Source organism: Montipora foliosa, unplaced genomic scaffold, assembly GCF_036669935.1.
Source record: "Montipora foliosa isolate CH-2021 unplaced genomic scaffold, ASM3666993v2 scaffold_458, whole genome shotgun sequence".
NCBI classification, from domain to species: Eukaryota; Metazoa; Cnidaria; class Anthozoa; order Scleractinia; family Acroporidae; genus Montipora; species Montipora foliosa.
Genome location: NW_027179765.1, coordinates 144,917 through 168,865, shown reverse-complemented (window position 1 = coordinate 168,865; position 23,949 = coordinate 144,917). Strand labels below are relative to the sequence as shown.

Below are 23,949 nucleotides of genomic sequence, written 5' to 3'. Positions count from 1 at the left end.
GCAGCATTTCTTTTTTATTCTGCTCTGCGAAATTTCTCGGAATTTTGAGTCTGGTGAAATGAAATGAAAGCCACTGAACAGTACTTTCCTGTGTTGTTGATCATGAATCAAAGCGTAACCAACAACTACTTACTTGCCAACAAAGCGATGATTGCAAAAATACGAAAGCTCCAAGAAGACTTCATAGCTGACCACGAACTTAGTTTCATGTGTCGTGAGCTTCTTACTTGTGTGCACAAATGTTCAGTTCAAAAGAACATTTCGCGTTCCAGGACAGTGGTTTCTCCCACATTTTTACACTAATCATCTCTAATGTAAATTTGGTTGTGTGAGAGACAAGTTAAAAGGGAAAACAGCTCACTTCCGGTTGCCGTCCGCGTCTCAATAACGCGCGTGCTTAAGCTCCCTAATAGCTCATCTCAAATACTTTGCCTTTCAACCACTATTACCGCAGAGCTTCGCTGCACAGGGAGATGCTTTCACGTGCCTGTGTTTTTTCGAAGCAAAAAACGTTGCGCAAACTTTCTGACGATGAACAGGATTAAAGCATATGAAAGAAGCCACTCGAACTCTGACAGAATCTCAAAAAATCAGGCCGACGTTTTCAAATGCTTCCTGACGGGATTGCACACGCGCGTTGGATGAGATAATCTCCTTAAACCGATGACATTACCACAGCATTGTGTTTTTGTCGTGGAGCCATATATATAGGTGGTTTGCAACTTGTCTCTGGGGACACAGATGACAGTGGCAAAATGTAGAAATGCTGTTGGAAGAACAAAAGAGCTACGTTTTCGTTATGCCTAGACACAAATATCCGTATATTGAGATATTTCAGCAGCCCATCACCCGGAGCGTGCAACTTAATTATACTTGTGCAACGGCGTTTTCACAAGTAAGGTTATTTTTAGATTGAATTTCCTGCTAATGAGACTCCCAAAGGAGCCCGATGACCAATTACAAGAAATTAAGCTGACGTCATAGGGTCACCGAACCGGAACTGCTTTGTTTTTTTACCTAATTCGCGGGAAGGGCTAGTCTAAAAATAAACCTACTTGTGAAAACGCCGTTTCACAGACGCTGTATGGAAGTTGCACGCTCCAGGATGGGGTCCTGGATATTTAGAAGATTTTGAGGTATTTAAAAATCTCGAAATATTTAGAAAATTGTGATATTTAAGATTTTTTAGGAAGAAACTATTAAAGTCACATTTTTCCCCAGAAAAATGGAGAAAGAAAGCAAGCTTTTAAGTTAAATGCTACTTACACACAGAGAAATTTAAAGAAAATGAACAAATCATCCCATATGGGCCTGCAGTAATCGCATGCAGCAGTATTATCCATTCAATATTGATATGTCATATATGTTGGAAAAAAAAGTTTTGTTGTATGCCTTACAAAGACACCGTTGAATTTCGTGTATTGCCTCATACTTTGTTAGGTTATAGCCGTATTATTTATGGAAATAAAGGCAGATATTCTTGGGATGTTTAGAAAAAAAAAAAAAGGATATTTAGAAAAAAATCGAAATATTTAGAGCAAAAAATCGGGATTTTCCGGGAACATCTTTAGGCGATTTCACGTTATATTTGTGTCTAGGCCTAGTTTTCGTCCACCAACATTGTGGCGATGACGTAACTCGAAAACCACCTATTAATGTACGCAAATAACTGATTTCAAACTAATTTTCCCCAAATAGGTGGTTTGCACTGAATCTCTTAAGACCAAGGTGACAATGGTACAAATTACAACGGCTGGTGGACGTAATGTAACATCCATCCATAACTGCTACCTTCATGGTCACCTTTGACAACTTTTAAAACCCCCAGGTGTAAAACAAAGACAATAGGGAACATGTTTGACCCGGAGAGGACAAGGTTGAGATGCACTGAAAAAGTCACTCACTCGCTGCTTTCGAATTTAATGATATAACCTTGTTTACCAACTCTCTTTATTCGCGATTGCTGGGAAGAATTCCAAGAGTTTTAAAGCGAAACAGTTAAGCTGGGATGAATCTCTTCGCGTTCTTAGAAAGTGATGATTTCGTGAACGATGGAATATCATTTTACAATGCAAATCCTGTGCATGCGCAGAACTGAAGATATACACAATCACCTCTGAACACCTTAACCGACCTCCTTTTAAGCAATGCAAATGTAAGACCTTTTGTGTTACTTCTTTTTGCAGCCCTGGTAGCGTGATTGTCACCGTTAGAATGTTGTTTGGAACACCAGCTTGTGATCCTCTAAACCCGTTGAGGGGTGAAATAGCAAATGCAAGACTCGGCCAGTTCACTGTTGACCCACAGTTATATATTTATCCGCCTGTCTTGATTCCTACGACACGTCCAACAGCAAGAACAAATTCAGGTAAAAAAATTGGCTTTAAGAAGTTAAGGTTGGTCGTGGTTGCTTCATCTCTTAGAGGCCAAGGCAAACGGCCTCAGCGAAAGCTCTGCATCCTATGAACTGAACTGAACTCTACGCTCTATATTGTGGCTGAGTCGTTAGGGCGGTTGTTTTGATATTCGGAGATCCTGGGTTCAAGACCCTTCTGACCTTTGGTTGAATTTGATCCTGGAAGTCCCTGGTTCAACTTCTCGCCTTCGTTTGTAATAGGCAACTGGTTTGCCTGCGGCTAATTGAGACTCTTATACATTGTTCTTCTCTTCTGATCGTTTCATTGGCCCTGAAAAGCCCCTGTGGTAAGGCGGTCAAGTTATAAAGTATGTACCACGTATGTATGTAGGTTCTAGTGCGACTCGATTTGCCAACAGGAAAGATGAACAGCTAAAAATATAAAAATTACTGAAAGACCTTGCTGACAACGGAAATCATAGTTTGTTTCCCAAGACACATTTTGATCTGTGTATCTCATAAATATTTGTCTTTTTAATTATCTTTTCGTGTAAATGCGAGAAATATCGTTACAGTACAATACAGGATAGTTTTTAGGGATAACAGTCAAGCCGGAGAAAGGTCAACCTAAAGTTTGTTTAACTCATATTTAGACTAAGTAACTGAACCTTTAATTGACCATATTCGTATTCTCAGTATTGGACTGGAACTAGCTGGCAATGGAGGCTATTGCGGGGGAATCCTTTCAAATGCAAATACTTTTTAATATATTTCCTCGCATTGGCCTCGATTTCACCCTGCGAGTAGAGCCCCTCTAAAACTCGCAGCGAGGGAGAAAGAGAGGCTCTGGAGGAATCGTGTCAAGTCTTTTAAGTCGCCGCAGGCCAAGTTTCTGGGCTAATCACTCCGGTCAAACCAACGCACAAGGGAGGCGTAATATTGAAGAAACTGTGGTATATTAAGGAAGAAAACCTTCATTAATTAATTTTTGTACAAAGACCTCTATTACGTTAAAGCAAACACACGCTAAAATTGAACTGTCGTCGTAGAATTTGATTCATTTGTTGACCAGTGTGAATCATAAAGAATGTATTTACAATATGGGGGATGAAGATAGGAAATCGTTTCTTCCTTAGTGAGAACGAGGAGGCCGAAGACAAAAGGACCAGGAAGAAAGAACACAGGTATGCAATTTCTCTTAGCACAACCTCATCTCCAACAACGCCACCGAACACCGAAGGTGTGAAGTATACCTTCCCTTTTATTCGGATAAAGTATTACATGCAATGGCCTCATATCATGCAATACATGTACTTTCTTTTTTAAGATTCTGACTCCAAGGAAACTTTGTTAATGTTTCACGCCATTTATCTTGCTGTTATCTGCTTTCTCGTGATGGCCAACATTATTCTTGCTTTTCTGCTGTGGCGACGGTACAAGAACAAAGGTAATTTTGTTCTGCTTATTAAATTTGTCTAGTGGATATCGCTCACGGACTGCATCCCAGCGCTGCACGTTGTTAGAATCCCAGTTCGTGCGCTCCAAAGTTCATTCAGCTTTCCATCCATTTGGGGTCAATCCCCTGCCGTAACAATGGTAGAAGTCATTGAACAAAGGGCCTCCGGGTTGCCATTTGACTGCGGTCGGCCTCCTGTGACGTGTGGTCTTGTCGTCTTTGCCTCCAAGCACCAAATCGCGGCAAACTGCGCTTCACCTGGAGCCTACAACTCCCATAGTAGATATATGCAAAGGCATTTTCACAGATCAAGCTATTTTTAGACGAATTCTTAAATAAGTGACCATTCTCAATCACATGGGTAATGATTGCTCATGCAAGACTTGCTATTGGCTGGAAAGGTCTGGTAAAAACGCCGTTGCATGAGTACAACTAGTCATGTGCTCTTGAAGGAGCAGCTGATGAGAGGAGGGCCACACATTCAAGGGACCCAACCCGCTCCAACGCAATCCTCAAAAATGGTTCCTTACCAGACAACGTTTCCACCGTGGCGTGACAACATCATGTGTATGTGAAAGAGAAGCTGATAAGCACAAAGACCAGAATATGTTTTGTTTTTTTCCTGCTTAGCTAGCTGCCATTAGATAAGATCGCGCACTTTTGCTGACCAGTTGAGACAATGTAGCTTACTTGGCATTTCACTTGGGGGTGTGCTTATTGTTGGTCTAACGCATGCTAGGATGCAAGCGCAAACATTTCAATTCTAGTAAAACGTAATTTTTCCTTTATAGTTTCTTAAAAATATTTTTGCCTGCACTATTCGTTACGCCCATTTACAGGCGTGCTTGTGTTTATTCCTGTGATTGTGTCAAACGGAAAAAAGACAGACTTTAAAGTTGTTTTTTGAAATTTTCTTTTTGCAGGCTCTGCAACAGAAAAATGGTAGGTAGCGATACCAAATGAAATATCTTGCTCTTACGACACAGCCTCCATATATCTCGATAGTTATTTAGTCTCCCACACCAAAGGACGAACTATAAGAATTTACCGCTGAGAAAGAACTCTTGCCCTCGGTGAAGTATGGACTCGCTTGAGAAGACTTTAATCGACATCTCTGCCGCCCAAGAATACTGGCACATTCATGACAGATACAAACGTTTTGGATATGATATCATCAACTGAAGATGTAAAATAAAAAGCAGTCTCTGCTTACTTCTAGCTCAACAATACCCATTTGTATAAAGGGAAATAGGAACACCATTTTGAATTTCCGAGTATGGTAAAAACTTTGCTCGATCCCTTTGTCATTACAAAAAAATCAATATATATTTTTCATTTCTTTTGTAATGAAATAGCCGTTTGTTTGTGAAGACAATTTTTGCCGGATGTTCTACGTTCTTTTTTTACTAGTTGTGAATTAAATGAGAGTTACAACAAGCAGGACGATGCAAAGGTAACGGCGAGCATTTTTACAATTTATCGTACACGTAGAAACTTAGAACTCGTTCGGTTTTATTATTTTCATCTTTGCACTTTGCGTAGTGATCATCATTACTCACTATCATCATCGTTATCATTATCATTTCCATCATCACCATGATCATCATCATAAGCATCATTATTATTTTCGCCGCCTTCATCAATATATATCTTAGGATTTTTATGTCATGTTTGAAGAGCTGCTGAACAGGAAAGCGTTGTTTAAGTTTCAAAAAGAAATAAATGGCCTCTGACAGCGGCATAGGACGTCAAGCCCTGGAGAAGGCAGTAATCCTGAAACGGTGGTTTAAAATTAAATACTGAATACAAAGCTATGAGAACAAACATAGTTCCTTACTACCTAGTCTCTTTTTCTTTTCTTCCATCCACGTGACCTATAATCTCTAGAGACTCAAATAGGATATGAGTTTATGTTTCCAGCCATATTGGTGGTACATTTTATAACAAACAATGAAAACTAATGAGCGAACTTTGTTTTTTGCTCCAACATATTGACGATGCAGTTGCATTGAAATCAATGAACTGCGCATGAGATAATTAACCAGGTTGACATGTCAAATTTAATCTGCAGGGACGTGAAGAAACTCTTCAGGAGTCCAGAACTGATGTCTTATCGCACTCCACTGACATTTTGTCTTTGCATTCACTCGCGGTAAGTGAAATGTCATTGGACACTACACAGCAATCCATCTACGACGCCTGCAAGCCCACACCAACGAGGAGGAGTTGGGAATTTAGTCGAGAGCATGTCAACTTGATAAAAGAGATTGGAAAAGGTGCGTTTTACCAAGTGGCCAAAGCAGAAGCTTGGAACATCAGTGGACTCAAGGGTCTTACAACGATGGCAGTTAAAATGCTGAAAGGTAATTCGGTTTGCGATCAGTTTTGGCTCACGAAGTAATAATAATAATAATAATAATAATACTGATACTGATACTGATAGTGAGAATGATAAGTAGACGATATTACATGGCCGAAGCGAAGTGAGCGAAGCGAACAAGTGAGAGATACTTTCTCCGCGAGAAGATTACATACATATTGATGAAATGTCCAACCGAATCTTAAAAAACTTGTTTTATTCATTTTCGAAATGATGAAAAAGTGGTCACCAACCGCTAAAACACTCATGTTGTGTGACATGAAATAAGATATGAGAGTTATGAAAAGCAAATAATGATAATGTAAAATTTTGCAACAAAAATGTTAATGTAGTAGAGAAGAGTTATATTGAAGCACAAAAGTATCTCGCGTTTTATTGGCTAATAGTGTTCGTTACCATGACGACACCTACATTCGCACATGTGAAAGATAAATATGATATGTTCACTACGTGCGGTGAAGATATGATTTTTTAGAAAAGGGAGAAATCCTGGTAGTTCATCAGTATCTATATAATAATGAACTTTATTTAAGTGCCCATTATCTTTAGAGCTGGGCAAATCAAAGCAAATCAATTCACTTTAAATCATAGGTTGGTTTTTTTGAGTAGGTGGGAAACCCGGAGTACCGGTGAAAAAACTCTCGAGGAACCAATAAACTCAACCCTCATCTGTCTGGGAATCGAACCCTGCTCGCATAAAGGTGTATCCCATTTTTTAAGCGTCCACGTGACACAAAAAAGCGTGATGTAATTGAAAGTTTGTGCGGGAATACCCTGGCAATGTGACTAGTTTATCGAGCATGCACACACAGCATTCGAAATGCTAGAATTGCTTCAGAGTGTACATATCCATGCATTAGTTTTACTCAACCACGTCTAATGATTATTTAGTAATTCACCGAGGAATCATGATATTCTTATTATCTCCTCAGTTTTAACACAATTCCTGAGCTCCTCTGGCCTTTTAATAGAAGTGGCATACGTTGTAAGCCTCAGAAATAGCAAATATTAATAATTTTATTAACATTAATTAATTAATTAATTTATTTATTAATCTTTATTAATCTCCTTGTATCTTTACTTTGCTGATATAACTGTTAAACAATGTGAAAAAATAATTGAATTCAATTGAATTACGCACCCTCCTTGACAAAGTCACCAAACCCTTGCCCTCCTCTCTTTGCGTCTTTTTTTTTTTACATTCTTGGGTAAATAGAGTATCGCACAGAATCACTTTACCTTCTTGATATTCTACAGAAAATGCTTCGGATTCAGACAGGAAAGATCTACTGTCAGAACTGGCGTTGATGAAAAATCTGAGACCGCATCCTCATGTCATCAACCTGATGGGTTGCGTCACGAATTCTGGTAAATCCCGGCATTGATATTAGGGACCTTTAGAACAGAGGACGAAATGACAACGAGCACGAATTTTCCGTTCTGGGCACGCGCACTTCGAAAAATGTTGGCCACTCGTTGGCCTCCAAACTTTATGCGCATGCTCAGTACGGAAACCTCGTACTCGTACTCGTTGTCATCCTCGTCCACCGATCTAAAGGTCCTTATTAAGCAGGCGCTGTGTCTGAATGAGTGAACAAGTGAGTTTAGCAGTAGAGTGTCAATCTCAACTGAGTTTTCCCCCGGAATGCGCTCATTCTAGAGTTTGTACCGAGTTTATGTCTTTAGCAGATTAGCATATGTTGTTATGGCGGCCGGCCACGTTTGAGAGGGCTCTGTCGTCTTACGGCGCTAAGTTAACGATGTCTACAATCGGACAGGTGAAGGACCTTCTAAAGAAGGAACAATAACCGATTCACTCTAAATTGGAAACTATGACTACCAAAGTTAGTGTTTCCATGTTTTTTTTGTTTCCTCGCCAGTATTAAATGTAACATCGATAGGTAACCTGGGCGCCAACTAGGACACCGAATAGTTTATTTGGCCACAATGCTCAAACACTTTTACTTGATACAATAGAAACATCATTGGCAACTATTAAACGTTCGTAACAAAATTAGGTAACCACGTCAAGAGGAATTAAAATTGTATTGTATTGTATTGTTTCAGAAAGGTCATTCCTTTTACCGCTATTTCGAGTAAATCTTTTTTTCGCCCGATGCGAGGGAATCCGGAATCAGCAAATGTGAGACTTTGGAATCCAAAATCCAGAGAGGGGAATCCGGAATCCATTGTATGGAATCCAGAATCCACAGATTTCGATGGAATCCAGGATCCATTTCGGCGGAGACCATTAGTTTGGAATCCGAAATCCACGACTCGAGATCCGGAGTCCACTATTCGGGATCCGGAATCCACGGGCTGGGATCTGGATTCCGAAGGCAATCTGGATTCCTTTACATAGGGCGATTTTTCCTTCGTTGCGTAATACAATCAGTGCATGTAATATAATAAGCATGCAAAAACTGATAATATCAAAAGGCAGCGTTTCGGTCTCTTCATTCTTCCATCATTTAAATGATACCATACAATACAATACATACTTAATTGACCGCTCCCCATAGGGGCTTTTCAGGGCCAATGAAACACAATCAACGAAACTACAGAACACCACAACAACTGTTAAGAATCCCAACTGGCCGGAGGCAAACCAGTTGGCTATTTACAAGTGCGGCTGGGAAGTTGAACCTGGGACTACCAGGAACAAATTCAACGAATGGTCAGAGCGGGTCTTGAACCCGGGATATCCGGATCTCAAGGCAAGCACCCTAACCACTGGGCCACACTGCCTCCATAAAATATGCAACGGGTATGAACATCAGTTTGAAGACGTGTAAATTAACTTGAAAACTCTCTTTGGACCTCCGCGCGGACAGAGTCAGCTTGAACGCAATCTCTAAGCCACCTAAACGTGCAAAGTGGGGTTTGTCCGCGTGAAATACGTAGTAATAGTTAATAACAGCACACGATCGCAAGACTACAAGTACTGTATATGGAGTGTTAAATAATATTTTGCAGATCCGTTGCTTGTTTTGATCGAGTACATCCCTTATGGGGACTTGTTGGGATTCTTAAGAAAGAGCCGTGGTCTTAATGACACATACTATAAGGACCCAGACGTAAAACCTCGGACAAATCTAACGTCGCAGCAAATGATGCAGTCTGCTTGGCAGATTGCTGACGGGATGCGGTATCTCTCCTCTAACAAGGTAAGCTTGAATTTAACCTGCTTTTTCATAAATTTCTCAAGATTCAGAAAGTTTAATACATTCATCCATCTTCGGAATCAACGTAATAAAACAAACTTCAAGGCTACTCAAGAGAAGGAAAGTTTATATTATGGATTATCCTCTTGCTCTCTTGAACGCCACAGGATTACATTTTTTGTATGAAAGGAATCCAAGGGCGCGTTCGATTGACCGTATACCGGAATAGGAATACATGGAATAGAAGTTAGAAATCCTTTTTACGGAGATTCACACTAAGATTGTCAAACATCTGCTAAAATGCTATATCAAACATATTTTTATTATCTTTGCTGCTTCTAAACGCGCCAGACATACCGCTTTAATCATCACTCCGCGTATTCTTATTCCGGAATAGGATCAATCGAACGCGCCCTAAGTGGTACGCAAGACGATGGTACTTTTTTTCTCGCCATTTTAACAGGTGTTCTTTTTTCAAATTTTATTTTGGTTGTCTTATAATATTTTTTACAGATAATCCACTGTGATTTAGCGGCGAGAAATGTTCTTGTTGGCGAAGGGGAGAAATGCAAAGTGACGGATTTTGGAATGGCAAGAAATGTGGAACAGGGTGATATCTACACCAAACGAAGTCGGGTTAGAATTTAGATATCATCGATTTCATGACACTTTTTAAGGTTATCGGGTGTACTTTGGAAATATCATAGAATTTCTCTTTACTCATTGAGTCCACAAGTGTAAGGGGCCAGATCGATTTGAGATGCCGGGTAATGTGGAACAGGATAGCTCACCGAAGGGAGTCGACTTTTTTGTTAAATCATGAGATATATTTAACAAATAACGGACTTTCTACATTCCATTTTGTCCATAGACATTTGGAGTCTGTTTAGCATGTGTTGCCTTTAATGCGCTGCACTTAGCTTATGGAGAAAGGCTACACAGGACGATCAACCCCACTCTTCCATCTCTGACTTCTTAAAGGTTTATGGGCTTTATTCGCGCAGCGGCCATATTGGCAATAAACAATAGATTTCGTATCCCGAGCCTCGAGTTGAAATGTTCGGGAACGAGTTTCGGTTGGGCAAAACAAAAGTTTTCAATCCCTTGGGACTCAACGAGGTAGCCGTGTGATTAAGGCCCATTGGGAAGAAAAACGTTAAGTAATGGTCCGGCTAAGAAGCAGGCAGCCCAGCGGCAAAAGTACTTAGAAGCTGCTGCTCCAATCGAGGCATCTGATTGGCTAATATCGGAAAATGTCGAAAAAAGATGAGAAAAAAATGAAAAAAAAGCCTTTTTTGGATTTCTTCTTCCCCATGCCCTTGATCTCTGTCTCTCGGCCAAATTTGGGCATTGTTCTATGCGCCATTCGCCAATCGGCAAATGGCGCATAGAATCTTGACGATATTTACAAACATAGTTTTTGAAGGCATAATGATTTGTTCTACGAAACAGAATCTAATTTTTTAGACGGCAAGTCGATTACATTTTTCATTGAAATTCAAATTTCGCGCTTTTAGCTGCTTACACCAATGGGAACAGCCGAACTTAATTTGATTAAAAATGTTGGCACATTTTAACTAACCGACGCTATTGCCGCGGGCTATTGTTTTTCTGCCTGCTTCTTAGCCGGACCATTACTTAAATGACAATGACCACAACCAGGTTTTCTGAGCCCGCGAGACTGAGCACCCCAGGAAAGCGTTGTTTTAACGAAAACCGCTGGTCAGCAACCTGGTTCTGGTCATTGCTGTCTAGGGTCTTCCCATTGGGAAGGGCTGACCGAGTTGACTATTAGAACTCAGGGATGCTAGTGAATGGCCGGGGTGGGCTTTGTATTTATGACGTTCTTTTTAGAACCACGGATTTCTGACCTGTTCACAGCGACAGAAAATCCAGTCTTGATTGAGATTAATCACCCTGTCCTAGCTGTCTAGCTAAAACAGTTTTTCACGGCAGGTTGCCTGTTAATTAGTCAATTGTTTATCAATAAGTTATTTATTTATTTATTTTCTTCGAAAACAGGGTCGCCTGCCTGTCAAGTGGACTGCTCACGAGGCTTTGCTATATGGAACATATACAACACAAAGTGATGTGTAAGCACTATAATTTCTTGAAAGCTCTTTACCTTCAAGGCAGACAAGGAAGGCTCTACAGTGTGATTTTCATTTGGAGGTGTCACACATTACAGCCGGCGAAAACCTGTTTACGTTTTACGAAATCGGAAAATTCAATTAAAACTATCTGTTTTGGTTTTTGTTCTAATATTGGCATCGGTAATTCCCCATTGGCAATCCTCGTACTAGTGTAAGAGTATTCGAATAGAACATGAAAATTGAAAAACATGCTAGCGTTAGGCTTGTTTCTGTCTACTGAGATATCGATTATTCAAAGAAAGTTGCGAATAAAATCGTCATGAAAGATCAAAGCGCGCATACAGGAAATTAACTAGCCTAATCATAAAATCACAGTTTCCTCGATTGTGATTGGTTATAAAAAGTCCCATTTTCAATTAACTAGCCTAATCATAAAATCACAGTTTCCTCGATTGTGATTGGTTTTAAAAAGTCCCATTTTCAGTTAATTTACTTGCCAAGTTGTTATCGGAGAGTTTGTCATCGGACAAATTAATAAGCCAATCACATTCAAAATTGTAGTTTAAATCATCCAATCACAACCTTAGTTTCAATCACCATAGAAACAGTGGACAGGCTTTCTTTTTTTTCATAGCGACCTTGAACAATCTACGCCTCCTTTCGTTTGTCAGTCTTTTAATGCAAGTTTTCCCTTTCTTTCATAACTTGGCTCTTCTTCTTTTCTCGGAAACTGTAATTTATATGATTAATTGGTAAGAGGAATTGTGGTAAAAAATTCGAGCTCCCGCTGCGCGGACGTTCGATTTTGTTATCACTCGCATGCGATCTCGACCCCAGAGCTCTTCTCTTGACTGAGGGGGAGAAGAGCTCTGGGGAGCCCTGAAGCAAAGTGTCTCCTCATTGGGTTTCGTGAAGAACAATCAAAAGCGTCTCTAATTGGTGCGTTCATGTTAACACGAGGAGTGAGCAAGCGCCGTAAGGTTCAAATAGCCAATTTTGGGCTATAAGAACCCCACGACGCATGTTCTCCGACATAGAGTTTCCCAGAGCCTTGAGTCGATCCGAGGCTCTGGTGACGAGAATGCACTCGCATGATTGCAGACCGAATTGGACCCCACTCAGTCGTATTAGCAATCAGATCGACACCACAATCCGATTTCCTTTGAGAAAGATTAGAATTTCGGCAGGTGATATCCTAGGTCTTGAAGCAAATATATCACCTTGATTTACTGATCGCCATTTTGTTTTTCAGGTGGAGCTTTGGCGTTGTCCTTTACGAGATATTTACTGTTGGTATGTATTTTTTTTCTCGCCGTTGGGTATTTGAGTAGTAATGTAGCAACGGCTGCATGTAAATGAACGTGCGAAAAGGAGTTGGAGAAACACATGATATTGCCAGAACTTGAAGTTACAAAAAGGTCACACACTTTCCAATCAACAAATATGAAAACAAAGTAATTGAGATTTCTCCCTACAGAGTCCTTTTTAGTTCAGTGGATAGAGCGTCTGCACGATATACTCCGAGGATCTTCGAGGATTCAAATCCTTCAAGGATGTTTGCAACATCTTGTCGCATAATGAGTGAATGAATGAATGAATGAACGAACGAACGAACGAACGGGTGAGTGAGAGAGTGAGTGAGTGAGTGAGTGAGTGAGTGAGTGAGTAAAACAGTAAACAGTAAACAGTAAATCTTTATTGCGCCTTACTCTCCAAAGGGAGGTATCGGTCTCGTTACAATAAAGGTGATGATATCTACTTGAATAACTAATTAACTAAAAAGATCATACAATTACTTGTAATACAATTGGTATAAAATTATTATTTTAATTATTTTGCATTTAGGAAGTCTTTTCTCTTCTGAAACATTAAATATGTGTATTTACCTATTATCTTTGAAGTGCTTTCGTTTTCTAGGGTAAGTAAATACCTAATTTTATCCTCATCATTAAGGCTTTTGAAAACAACATCGTGTGTTGAAAGGAGAGAATGGAGCTCATTTCTAATGTTATCGTACCCTGGGCAATACATCAAGAAGTGCCGCTCATCTTCTATATAGCCTCTATTGCAGACTAAACACGTTCTTCCATGTACTGGGATTGGTGCACCTCTATTTTCGTATTTCCCAGTCTGTATTCGCAAGCTATGAACCCCCAGACGCAATTTTGTCATACTTATTCTATGTGCTGGGTTTCTGATAGTTTTGAGGTAGTCTTCCAATTGGTAGTCGAATTTGACTTCTTTGTGTGTAAATTTCTCTCTAGAGCCTTCGGAAGTGTTGTTGCGAGCCTTCAGCCAATTTCGAATGTAGTCCTTTTTAAGCTGATTCTTTATGGAGGAACGAGCATTCTTAATGTGTAGTTGGCTTGATGTATTGCCTATAGAGTGCATTCGTATAGTTTCGTCATTATTTAATACATCAAAAAATTGGCTGTGACTTTTTGCGTGATGAAAGGCTTCCTTTAATAGAGGATTGACTGTTTTATGCTGTAATCTAAGCGAGTAACTAAATATTGAAGCTTTTATGTCTATACTTAAAGGGTACCGTCCAAGTTCTGCCCTACAGGCAATGTTCTCTGTGTACCATGGGGTATTTAGTGTTTGTTTACAGAACTTGATATGGACTTGTTCGATAGTGCTTTTGTCAAAATGGGTCTTATATGATAATAGCTCCGGTCCCCATATTTCGCATCCATATAGTAGTATAGGTTTGACAAGGGCATCAAAAAGCTTATTCTTAATTGTAATTGTGGTCGTATCCGAATTGGAGAACAATCGTTTCACTGTCGCAAGAACTTTATAAGCTTTTTTGCTAAGGATGTCTCTTGCGTAGGTATAGCGACCAGATGAGGTCATTTCTATTCCCAAATATGTTTGTTTGTCGACGATAGGTAATGCTTCTGAACCATATTGGAAAATGTCCTTGTTTTTGGTTTGACCGTTCCCACTAAAGATGATGATATTTGATTTGTTGGTATTCACCTTCAGCTTCCATTCCTCTGCGTGCTTTTTAATGACGTTAATCGATTTCTGTAGTCCTTCTGGAGAGGGACTTAAAACTAACAAATCATCAGCATACATGAGGCAATTTAGAGAATGGCTTCCAATCATTACTCCTGGACAATGGTTGTCCCTAAAGTATTGCGGTAAGTCATTCATAAATAATGAAAATAAAACTGGACTTAAGCCATCACCTTGCCTTATTCCTTTGTTGCATGAGAACATTTCTGTGATAGAGCTTTCATCAGTTTTGACGCAACTTTTAATCGACGAATACATGGATTTAATGACTTTAAAGAATTTGCCTTTAACTCCATATTGGTAGATTTTATAGATCAGCCCGGACTGCCACACGCTATCAAACGCTTTTTCATAATCGATGAAGCCAACATAAAGTTTCTTATGTTGTTTTGTATACTTATTAATGAGTTGCTGTAGGATGAATAAACTATCTGTTGTTCGGGAATTTGGGCGAAATCCAAACTGTTCTGGATTGAGGATGTTATGTTGTTCGATAAACTTGTTCAGCCTGGATTGTAAGATTGATGTAAATAGTTTTCCTAAACAGCTCGTCAATGTGATTCCTCTATAATTTGCTGGAGACCGCTTATCACCCTTTCTTTTATATATCGGTTTTATAACACCTATGTTCCAATGGGTTGGGAATGTTCCACTGTCTAGTATATCATTGAACAGTTTTTCTAATGAAGGCATTAGATAATAGCGTCCGTGTTTAATCATTTCGTTAAGGATAGAATCCATACCCGAAGCTTTCTTCAACTTGAGTTTTGATATTTGTTCATGGATTTCGTTGGTCGTAATAGGCTGCCCTAAAATGTCGTTATTCGGTGAATTTTCGTTTTCCCAGTCCATATCTTCATTTGAAAAGTCCAAAGTGGTGTGCGGTTCCTGGCTATCATATAATAATTTCTGATAATGACATATCCAATCTTCTGACGAAACAGAGGTTTCCTCTTCGACAGCATCGCTTTTTCTAAGTTGATTAATATACCTCCAGAAATCTTGACTGTGTTTTGGGTGTAAAGCATTAATTTCATTTACTATTTGGTTTTTGTATCTTTTATGCATCATTTTGACATGCTTTTTGTATTTCTTTTTAAGAACAAAATAATCTTGTCGTAGTGATTGGTGAGAACTGGGGTTAATTTTCTTTACTAATTGTTGCAGTTGTTTCTTTAACTGTCTGCAGGTGTGATCGTACCATGGTTTCTTTTCTTTGGTAGTTTTAGAGGTTTTCCGCGATGTTGCTAGGCATGATTTGGCCACCGAATTGATAATTTGGTTAAATTGCGAGATTTCATCGTCTACTGATGCGTGGTGTTCTGAGTTGAAGGAATCAAATAATCTTTGAACATTAGGATTGGATAATGCACTGAGAAATTTGTCTTTTGAATCTGCCTTCCAAAGAAACTTTTTAAAGTTCTTTTGAGTAGGTGCCGCTTTGCATAGTGGTTGTCTAGGTGCATTGTCTTTTACCATGTGAGAGCGGGAGGGAGTTAATTTTAGACTGATAGGACAATGATCTGAGTAGGTTGTCAAGGCTTGAACTTGAAATCCTAATATCGTCTTTATAAGGTCTTCACTTGCTAGTGCGTAATCGACTGTGCTTGCCCCATTAGTTTGATAGCAAGTGTATTTTCCATCGAGATCACCTGTTAACCTGCCATTCAAAATTCGCAATCTATTTCCTATGCATAATCGTAATATTTCTCTTCCTACTTTGTTGATTGTGTAGTCCGCGTTGTTTCGCTTTGGGCAATCCGTGTCTCGATTGTAGGTATTATGAATTGTTAAAAAGTCATCCGCATCGTTTTCAATGAAATCGTTTAATGTCCCCGTTCTCGCATTGAAGTCACCAAGTAAAAGAACTTGGCCTTGGGTAGAGTACTTATGAATTTCTTTTTCTAAGATACTGATAACGTCTTCTCCTGCCTTTCGTTGTGATTGTAGTGGGGGTAGATAAACTGCAGCCAGGAAAATGTCTGCCTGGAGTCCAAGCAATTGCTTATGTAATCGGCACCAAATTATGTTGGGGGAATCACTGTGAGTGAGTGAGTTGAGTAAACAGTAAACAGTAAACAGTAAATCCTTTATTGCGCCTTACTCTCCAAAGGGAGGTATCGGTCTCGTTACAATAAAGGTGATGATATCTACTAGAATAACTAATTGACTAAAAGATCATACAATTACTTGTAATACAATTGGTATAAAATTATTATTTTTAATTATTTTGCATTTAGGAGTGAGTGAATGAATGAGTGAGTGAGTGAGTGAGTGAGTGAGTGAGTGAGTCTACGGTATATAAGTGAGTGAGTGAGTGGGTGAGTGAGTAAGTGGGTGAGTGAATAATAGTAATAGTAATAGTAATAGTAATAGTAATAGTAATAGTAATAGTATTCCTTTATTGCGCCTTACACTCCAAGAGAAGAGGTATTGGTCTAGTTACAATAATGGTTTGAACATTAACTAATAAAAATACAAAATAATATTTACCATGTCCGTATACAATGAATTATAAAATTCATAGCGCTTATTACATTCGTGAATTAAGAATCTCTTTTGTTTTTTGAAACATTTTAATGTTTCAAAACTCACATATTTCAAACGCTGACACTCGTTACACCAATTTAAGTGATAACGAGAAGACGAAGTATTTACTTACAGCAGGAAACAAGGTTACATTTAAAATAATAGGTAAATATATTCAATGCATTTAAAAATGGATATATTTGGGGATTGTCGAAAATCTCTACATCATGGTTGGCTAACAAAACCAACGGGTTGTTTCTTTACGAAATAATTTTGCTCCATCGGCAACATACTAATGTGAGCATCCCTGCGATTAAATAGTATTGTGTTCCACAATTCAGTGATAAGTTAAGCTCACTGTGTTTTTTTAATTTGTTCTAAGGTAGGTTGGGGCCATCTCGAAAGCCCCTTTTGGGCACCACACACAACTTGTATTGTAATAGCAGTAATGTACTTGAGCTATTTAATTAATCAATAGAACCTAACTTTCCTAACTTTTTGTCAAGACACCTCATTTGTAAACAGTGTGAAATGAAATCAACCACGAACCATGAGCAACACCCGCAACCTTCTCCCTAGGGTCTTTTCGGCATTCAAAATGGCGGCTATGTCGAAAGCCGAAAAGATCCAGGGGACGAGGTCTAGGAAATTAGCAACGCTTCAAGTTGCTTTATGGCAATGAAAATGGAATATGCTTGCCCCCAACCCCACCCTTCTCCGACGGTGCTTGCCTTCGAGGTGACTCAACCTACAAACCTTTGTCGTTAAAACCACAGGTGGATGTCCATATCCAGGAATAAGTGGCTACCAGATTGCTAACTTGCTAAAGAAGGGTTACAGGATGCCCAAGCCAATACATGTTGATCAAAATTTGTAAGTATTCTTTCTGCAACGAATAAACACTATATGGCATTGGTAGCAACAGGAGATAGTATTGCTATCGATTCGCTGTCAATTAAATACGAAGACATTCATAGAGTTAAACAAGCACAGCAGCAGGGGCGGATCCATACAGGTTTCCACCGTTTTACGGAAATTGGTCAGAAACACGGGAAAGGAAACTTTCGAAAGTTGAAATCCAAAACATTGCCTGGGGAGCATGCCCCCGGACCCCCCTAGAAACTTTTTCGTTGTTTTGAAAATCGGTCATTATTTATCTTAGATCCGCCCCTGAACAGTGAGGTCCAAATCCCGCTATGATCACTTTAATTAAAGGTGGTGGCTCTTAACTACCGACTCACAACCATATTTGGTAAGTCAAGTGACCAAAACAGAAAATGCCCAAAAACTCAGCGAGTTAACTATGTACAGTACGAGAACAGTCTAACACAAAATCTGTAGCATGGATTAAAAAAAAAAGTTATCTTTAAAAAAATTATGACGTCATAAGGCCCTCCTTTGATACTTTTTTCAAAATACCAGTTCCATTTTCTGTTAGAATAAAAATTCCATGCTACAGTTTACGAAAAATGATGGGATGGTTCACATCCGTTGAAAAAACCGCTTCTTCCTTTCGTTTCCTGAGAGTTTTAACGTCTTTTTCACTGAAATGCACGACAGAGGACTGCGACTAGTTGCGCATGCGCCTTCTGATTGAAGTGATGTCAGATTGCCGTTGAGAAAGTTACTTCAAAGAACCATCCATGCAATCTCAATTTAGAGCTCTTGGCTAAAAAGCTTCTTTAGCAACCATTGTCTTTCTTCAGTTAAGTGCCGCCCCCTCGACACCACTCAACGTGAGATGAACTTAAACTTTTAATCACCGCCAATACGTCTGTAAACAATTTGCAGGCGTCATGCATGGGTGCTTATTTTCATAAAGAGTATTTGAGTTTATTAAAAACTATCATTGGATAATGCAATTCTAGAGTTTTCATGGTTATGAACAAATTAGCATTACGCTTACTCTGGGAACAGGGCTGGTGCATTTTTGAAGCAAATGATTGAGCGAGCTAGTCTTCTCGGATAGGGGTCATCCACTAGATTAGCCTTTGCTATTTGGATGATCCCAACTCGCTCCCTATTTTGTTGTTACGCCTTATCTGTATTCTGTTTTGTTGCCTATGTAAATTTAACCTATTAATCATGTGAAACGGGAAAGTTTCACGGTTTTGCGCATGTCCAAGCTTTAGCGCTAGCAGTTGTAAGTTTTACGGTTTCTTACTGAACCAGATGATGTTAATTAAACACAGAGAGTATTAAAGCAAATACACTGAATGACTAAGGCCCAAATTTGGTGGAAGACACTGCGGGTTTACACTGAAAATATCGAATTTAGTTTTGATCTCGAATTTATTGTACGGGTCGAAAATTTATTCTACGCACGAGTTGTCATAACGCACGAGCAATCTATTCGCATGCAGTAGGTTCATAACACAAAGGAAATGATTACAAAAGTAATTCCAATGAGTAATTCCACTTCTATGGCATTGTTTCCGTTTCCTGCATCAGTGCTTTCGATTGTTTCAATAACAATGGAATTAAATGGGCTGACGTGACAGTTTGCTCATGCGCAGAGACGTGAAACTCTCCCTTTAAATAAATCATCTTGTCTTGTCTTGATAAGGACGATAAATTAACCGTAGGCTCCGCCGCGCAACCCTCAAACTTTCATAACTCTGTGAGACGTAAAGGAATCCACACACTAATCACTAAGACTAGGGCATTGAGTTCCCGGCATTGTGGTCTGTCCTCTGTGGTATATGATGCATATGTCTGGGATTGAAATCGCTCGGATATACTAGCTTTAGCAAGTTACTCTACAAACTGAAGAGAAATTAAGATATGATGATGATGGCTACAAGACCAGTTTTCAGTTCCAAGCATGTGCATTAGATTTGGTAGTCGATTTTGCTTTAAACATAAAACTCGTACATGAACTCCAATTTAAGGTCGCCATTATCGTTTCAGATACAACATTATGCTCCAGTGTTGGCAGCAGAAGCCGAACGACCGACCAACGTTCTCTATGCTGAAAAACAAGTTGTCGACAATGATACAAAATGATGAGGTAGGTTGACAACGTTGGCGCTGTATTAGAGAATCCTGCGAGCGATCGTGTCTTCATTTCTCAAGAAGAGACAAGTCTCGAGATCTTCAGTCTTACAGAGAAGAGGCTAGCTGCTACATGCAATTTGCAAACGGTTAGACATTTAGTCTTATTGGAAAAGGAACTCAAAATCAAATGTTGAATCACATCTTCCATAAACTGCTGTTATGAGTGCAATAATTCACCAATATTGTATGGAAAATGCATGTGGCCTGTACTTTGGTACACGATGTTGTGGTTTTGTTGAGGGCATATTCCCAAACCCGCCTTTTTTATTGATACGTAGGGCGCCCTTTGTTTTATTTTCTAGGCAGATCGCATGGATGTATTAAGCCAAAACCAGCGCCATTCCCTTAAGACAAGTTTATTATTATTAACACCTCAATTTTCTTACTCTTGTAAAGTTGGATGACTTAATATTTTCCCTGTGATAATTTCATTTCATTGCATTTTCAGGAAATATATATCAACATGCAAGAATATAATACCGACGATTATGGATACATAGACGATCTTTTAGAATAAAGGAAGATTACAATGGAATTCTTTAATGGATATTGAGGAATTCTTTAATGGATATTGATAACAAGCTTAGCATTAAAATGAACTAACATCGTGGACGAGAAAAGCAATGACTATTATAATGACTTAAATTCAAAAATACGTTAGAAACATTATTTAACGAAGCTGACAAAGTTATTGTGCATACGTTCTGCGCATCTCGATATACACGAGTTTCCTATGGGTGGTGGTTACTAATACATGGATATTTTTGCGCGGTTTAAAACTATAGGGGTAAATTGTGGGAAACCTTTCATTTTTCAGAGATAACTAAGCTTCAATATGAAAAAGAACGTTATACATTGCTTTGTAGTACTAATATTGTTGATCAATTAGTAATGGTAATAGGACTGAGTGGAATACAATTTAGGGAGTAATCGGGCGAGTAATTGCGAGCCGATTACTCCCTGAATTGTACGACACGAAGTCCTATTATCAGTTGATCGTAACTATCACAAAAGACGAGAAGATAACGGTGATAAATTTTTAGAGCTTAATCTGATCAACTTTCACTAGTCTTAATATTTCTTTTTAGCTCTGGAAGAAAGAAAAATGATTCAAGTTCAGCTAGCGCGCGCTTCATAACTCATACAACTGTCCAATTACTAACTGTCCTATTAATGCTGAAATGAGGGCTATTGATAGCCAATCAGATTCGAGAATTTTGTGACATAGTTACGATTATCTTTGAAAAATACGTGGTTACCCCCAATTTTCTTTTTGGATTTCAATAACTCTTTAAAAGATCTGCTTGTCCGGGAGTTTTGCAGATTCATATCATAAACTGCGAAAAAATACTTTTCAAAAAAGTAAGCATCGTCCTTAGGCTGCATTGACACGATTAAGAATTTATTTTCCCCAAGTGTTCATTTTACTTTATTTGAAGACAGGCGACGTCCTTTTGAACCTTGGATAAAACATGATTTAAAGATGGGATGATCATCACAGCAGAAAGAGACACTTTATAGCGGTTGCCTAAAAGTTCTTAGGAAGAGGAATATCAAGTTTAGTTTCCGACCACTAAGGCATCGGTTTGGCCATCTCCCCTGCCAGGAAGACATGATAAAGTGTTTAGTCCGTTTTAATTAAAGTTCTGAATTTCAGAAAAGAAGAAGTGGTCTCTTTTAATTTGATTGGGAACAAAGCCTCCATATTCAAAAAGACTTTACAGTGAATTTCTATCAATGACGATCCAAAACAGTTTTCTCCGAGAGAGACAAATGCTTGCACTGAAGCATAGCAGGAGCCCATTACCCGGAGCTTCCATCTGTATTGTACCCTTGAGTCAACCCTGTCCCGTATCTTTCTATTTTTAGAACTACTACATTTTGACTTATGTGACGTACGTGACTGAGAACATACGTGAAGTGGTTCACATACGTCACAAATGTATGTGACGTAATAAATGGCTGACCATAGGTCTGTTATGATCAGCTATTGTGAAAACACCCAGTAAAGCTCCCCTGCGAGGTGCTTCTAAAAATAGAAAGATACGGGACAGGGTTGACTCAATGGGTTAATATGGAAGATGGAGTCTCCGGGTAATGGGCTCCTGAGCATAGTTGATAGAAGGGATTCGTCATGAAACGCGGCAAAACAATCGATGGCTTGCATATGACGTCACGGCGGCCATGTTAGTGTACAGAACAATCCAGAAGAATGTGTTTTGGGAATTTGACTCTATTATTATGGAAAACTTGTGGGGCCATTTTCTATTGTTTTGTACACAAACATAGCCGTCTCGTCATGTGGATGCAAGCCAAGAATAAGCCCATTTTCGGTGTTGACTATAGCGGTCACGTAATAACGGGTATGCACACTCAACAGCAAATATTGTTGTAAACTATGACAGAAGGTATTTTATGAAGTGGGATTTGTAGCCAAGAATAGTCCTCGTGAAACTGGATTTAAACTTGGAAAGAATGTTAACACTATGATGACTTTGGCAAACGTTTATTATGTTGGAATAGATTGAGAATTCGGGGAATAAATATTGAATCTTTGATCTCGACCCAAGTATTTTGTTGGTTTACGTTTTCAGCTAGTGACTTAAGTTTCCACTTAGGGAGATCTAGAAGGCAAAAGTTAGCTTTTTTTGACCAAGTTACCATTCATATTCATATGTGTAACGTGCTCTTTAGGCTAGATAACCAGCCGCTGATTCGCCCGCGCTCCTTCCTTTACTCGAGATCAACAGGGGCACCCAACGAATCTGTTCCTCACATTATCTGTTCCCCAGAGGAATCTTGCTGGCTGGCAAAAATACAGGTGTTTCGATGAGCTGGCTGGGAAATTTTGTTATTGATAGAGGTTTTGCCTGGGAATTAATGACTTTTTCTATCATTTCAACCCGAGCTGGCTGTAGAAACTCTGAAGACTGAGGACGACTAAAAAAAAAAAAAAAAGAAAAAGAACCCCTTCGCTCTCCCAGAAAGTAGTCACAAACATACGACGACTTGTCAGAGTGATTGCCCTTGCGGAAAAAACCTGTTTTGTCCCGGTTTTGTCGCTTTTGTTTGGTCGTCTTGGCTCGAGGGATTCGAAAGCGCGCGGAATTCCTGGCTGGGAAACCAACCAATTTTATCTAGCTGGCTGGGAAATTTCTTGTGTGTCTTGCTGGGAAAAAGGAACAGATAATGTTTTCCCAGCAACACTGAAAAACACCTGAAAATGCCTTAATAACATTTATTTTCATTAACTGGGGTATAATCATCACATTTTACAACAAATTGGTCGTTGGGTGCCCCTGGATCAAGAGAGTACAGGAAATCGAGCCTTCTTCTGAATGGACTGCGTTCAAATCTTCACTTCAGTTTCTCATTAATTAATTAAGTCTGTTTACTTATTGCTTAAAAATTCTGAAACGGAGCAAAGATCTTTGTTCACATCAAAAGCTGTTAAAGGTCATTTAATTACAAATTCTTTGAAGTTAATCATCATTACAAGTATTTTGAGAAAACAGTCTCCTAGGTGGTTACGTTAGAGAAAAAAAATCTCTATTTCCTCCCAGTGGCCCTCAGAATACAATTATAAAAAGAAGAATTGATATTAAGGTACAAAATCAACACTAAGTTTGCTTGTATTTTTGTTTTGGTCTATGGGGAGTTGGGGTGGAGAGAACGAGTGAGGCATGGACCACACCAAACGCAATAATCTTGACCAGCGGATAATGACAATCATAAGACAAAAAGAGACAAAGCAAATAACTTTAGTTTCCTTTTTTTGGGAAAGGAGGGAGGAGGAAGGAGGTAGAACTTGTGCTTAATACCCTAATTGCTTTTAATTTCAAGCCAAATGCCTGTTTTTTCATTTTTCAATCGAAATACTCATCACTTTTGTT

General features: G+C 39.1%; 1 protein-coding gene across 1 annotated transcript; it reads left to right on the top strand.

Moving 5' to 3' along the window:
- Positions 1-3,697: 3,697 nt before the first annotated feature.
- LOC137989401 (proto-oncogene tyrosine-protein kinase receptor Ret-like) lies at positions 3,698-20,845 on the top strand. Its single transcript, XM_068835229.1, has 12 exons — positions 3,698-3,803; positions 4,736-4,754; positions 5,223-5,265; positions 5,884-6,175; positions 7,450-7,560; positions 9,169-9,359; positions 9,870-9,992; positions 11,379-11,449; positions 12,702-12,742; positions 17,776-17,872; positions 19,910-20,009; positions 20,505-20,845. Exons 1-12 carry the CDS (start codon positions 3,710-3,712, stop codon positions 20,571-20,573), a joined length of 1,251 nt encoding a protein of 416 aa, XP_068691330.1. The 5' UTR covers positions 3,698-3,709; the 3' UTR covers positions 20,574-20,845.
- Positions 20,846-23,949: the final 3,104 nt, after the last annotated feature.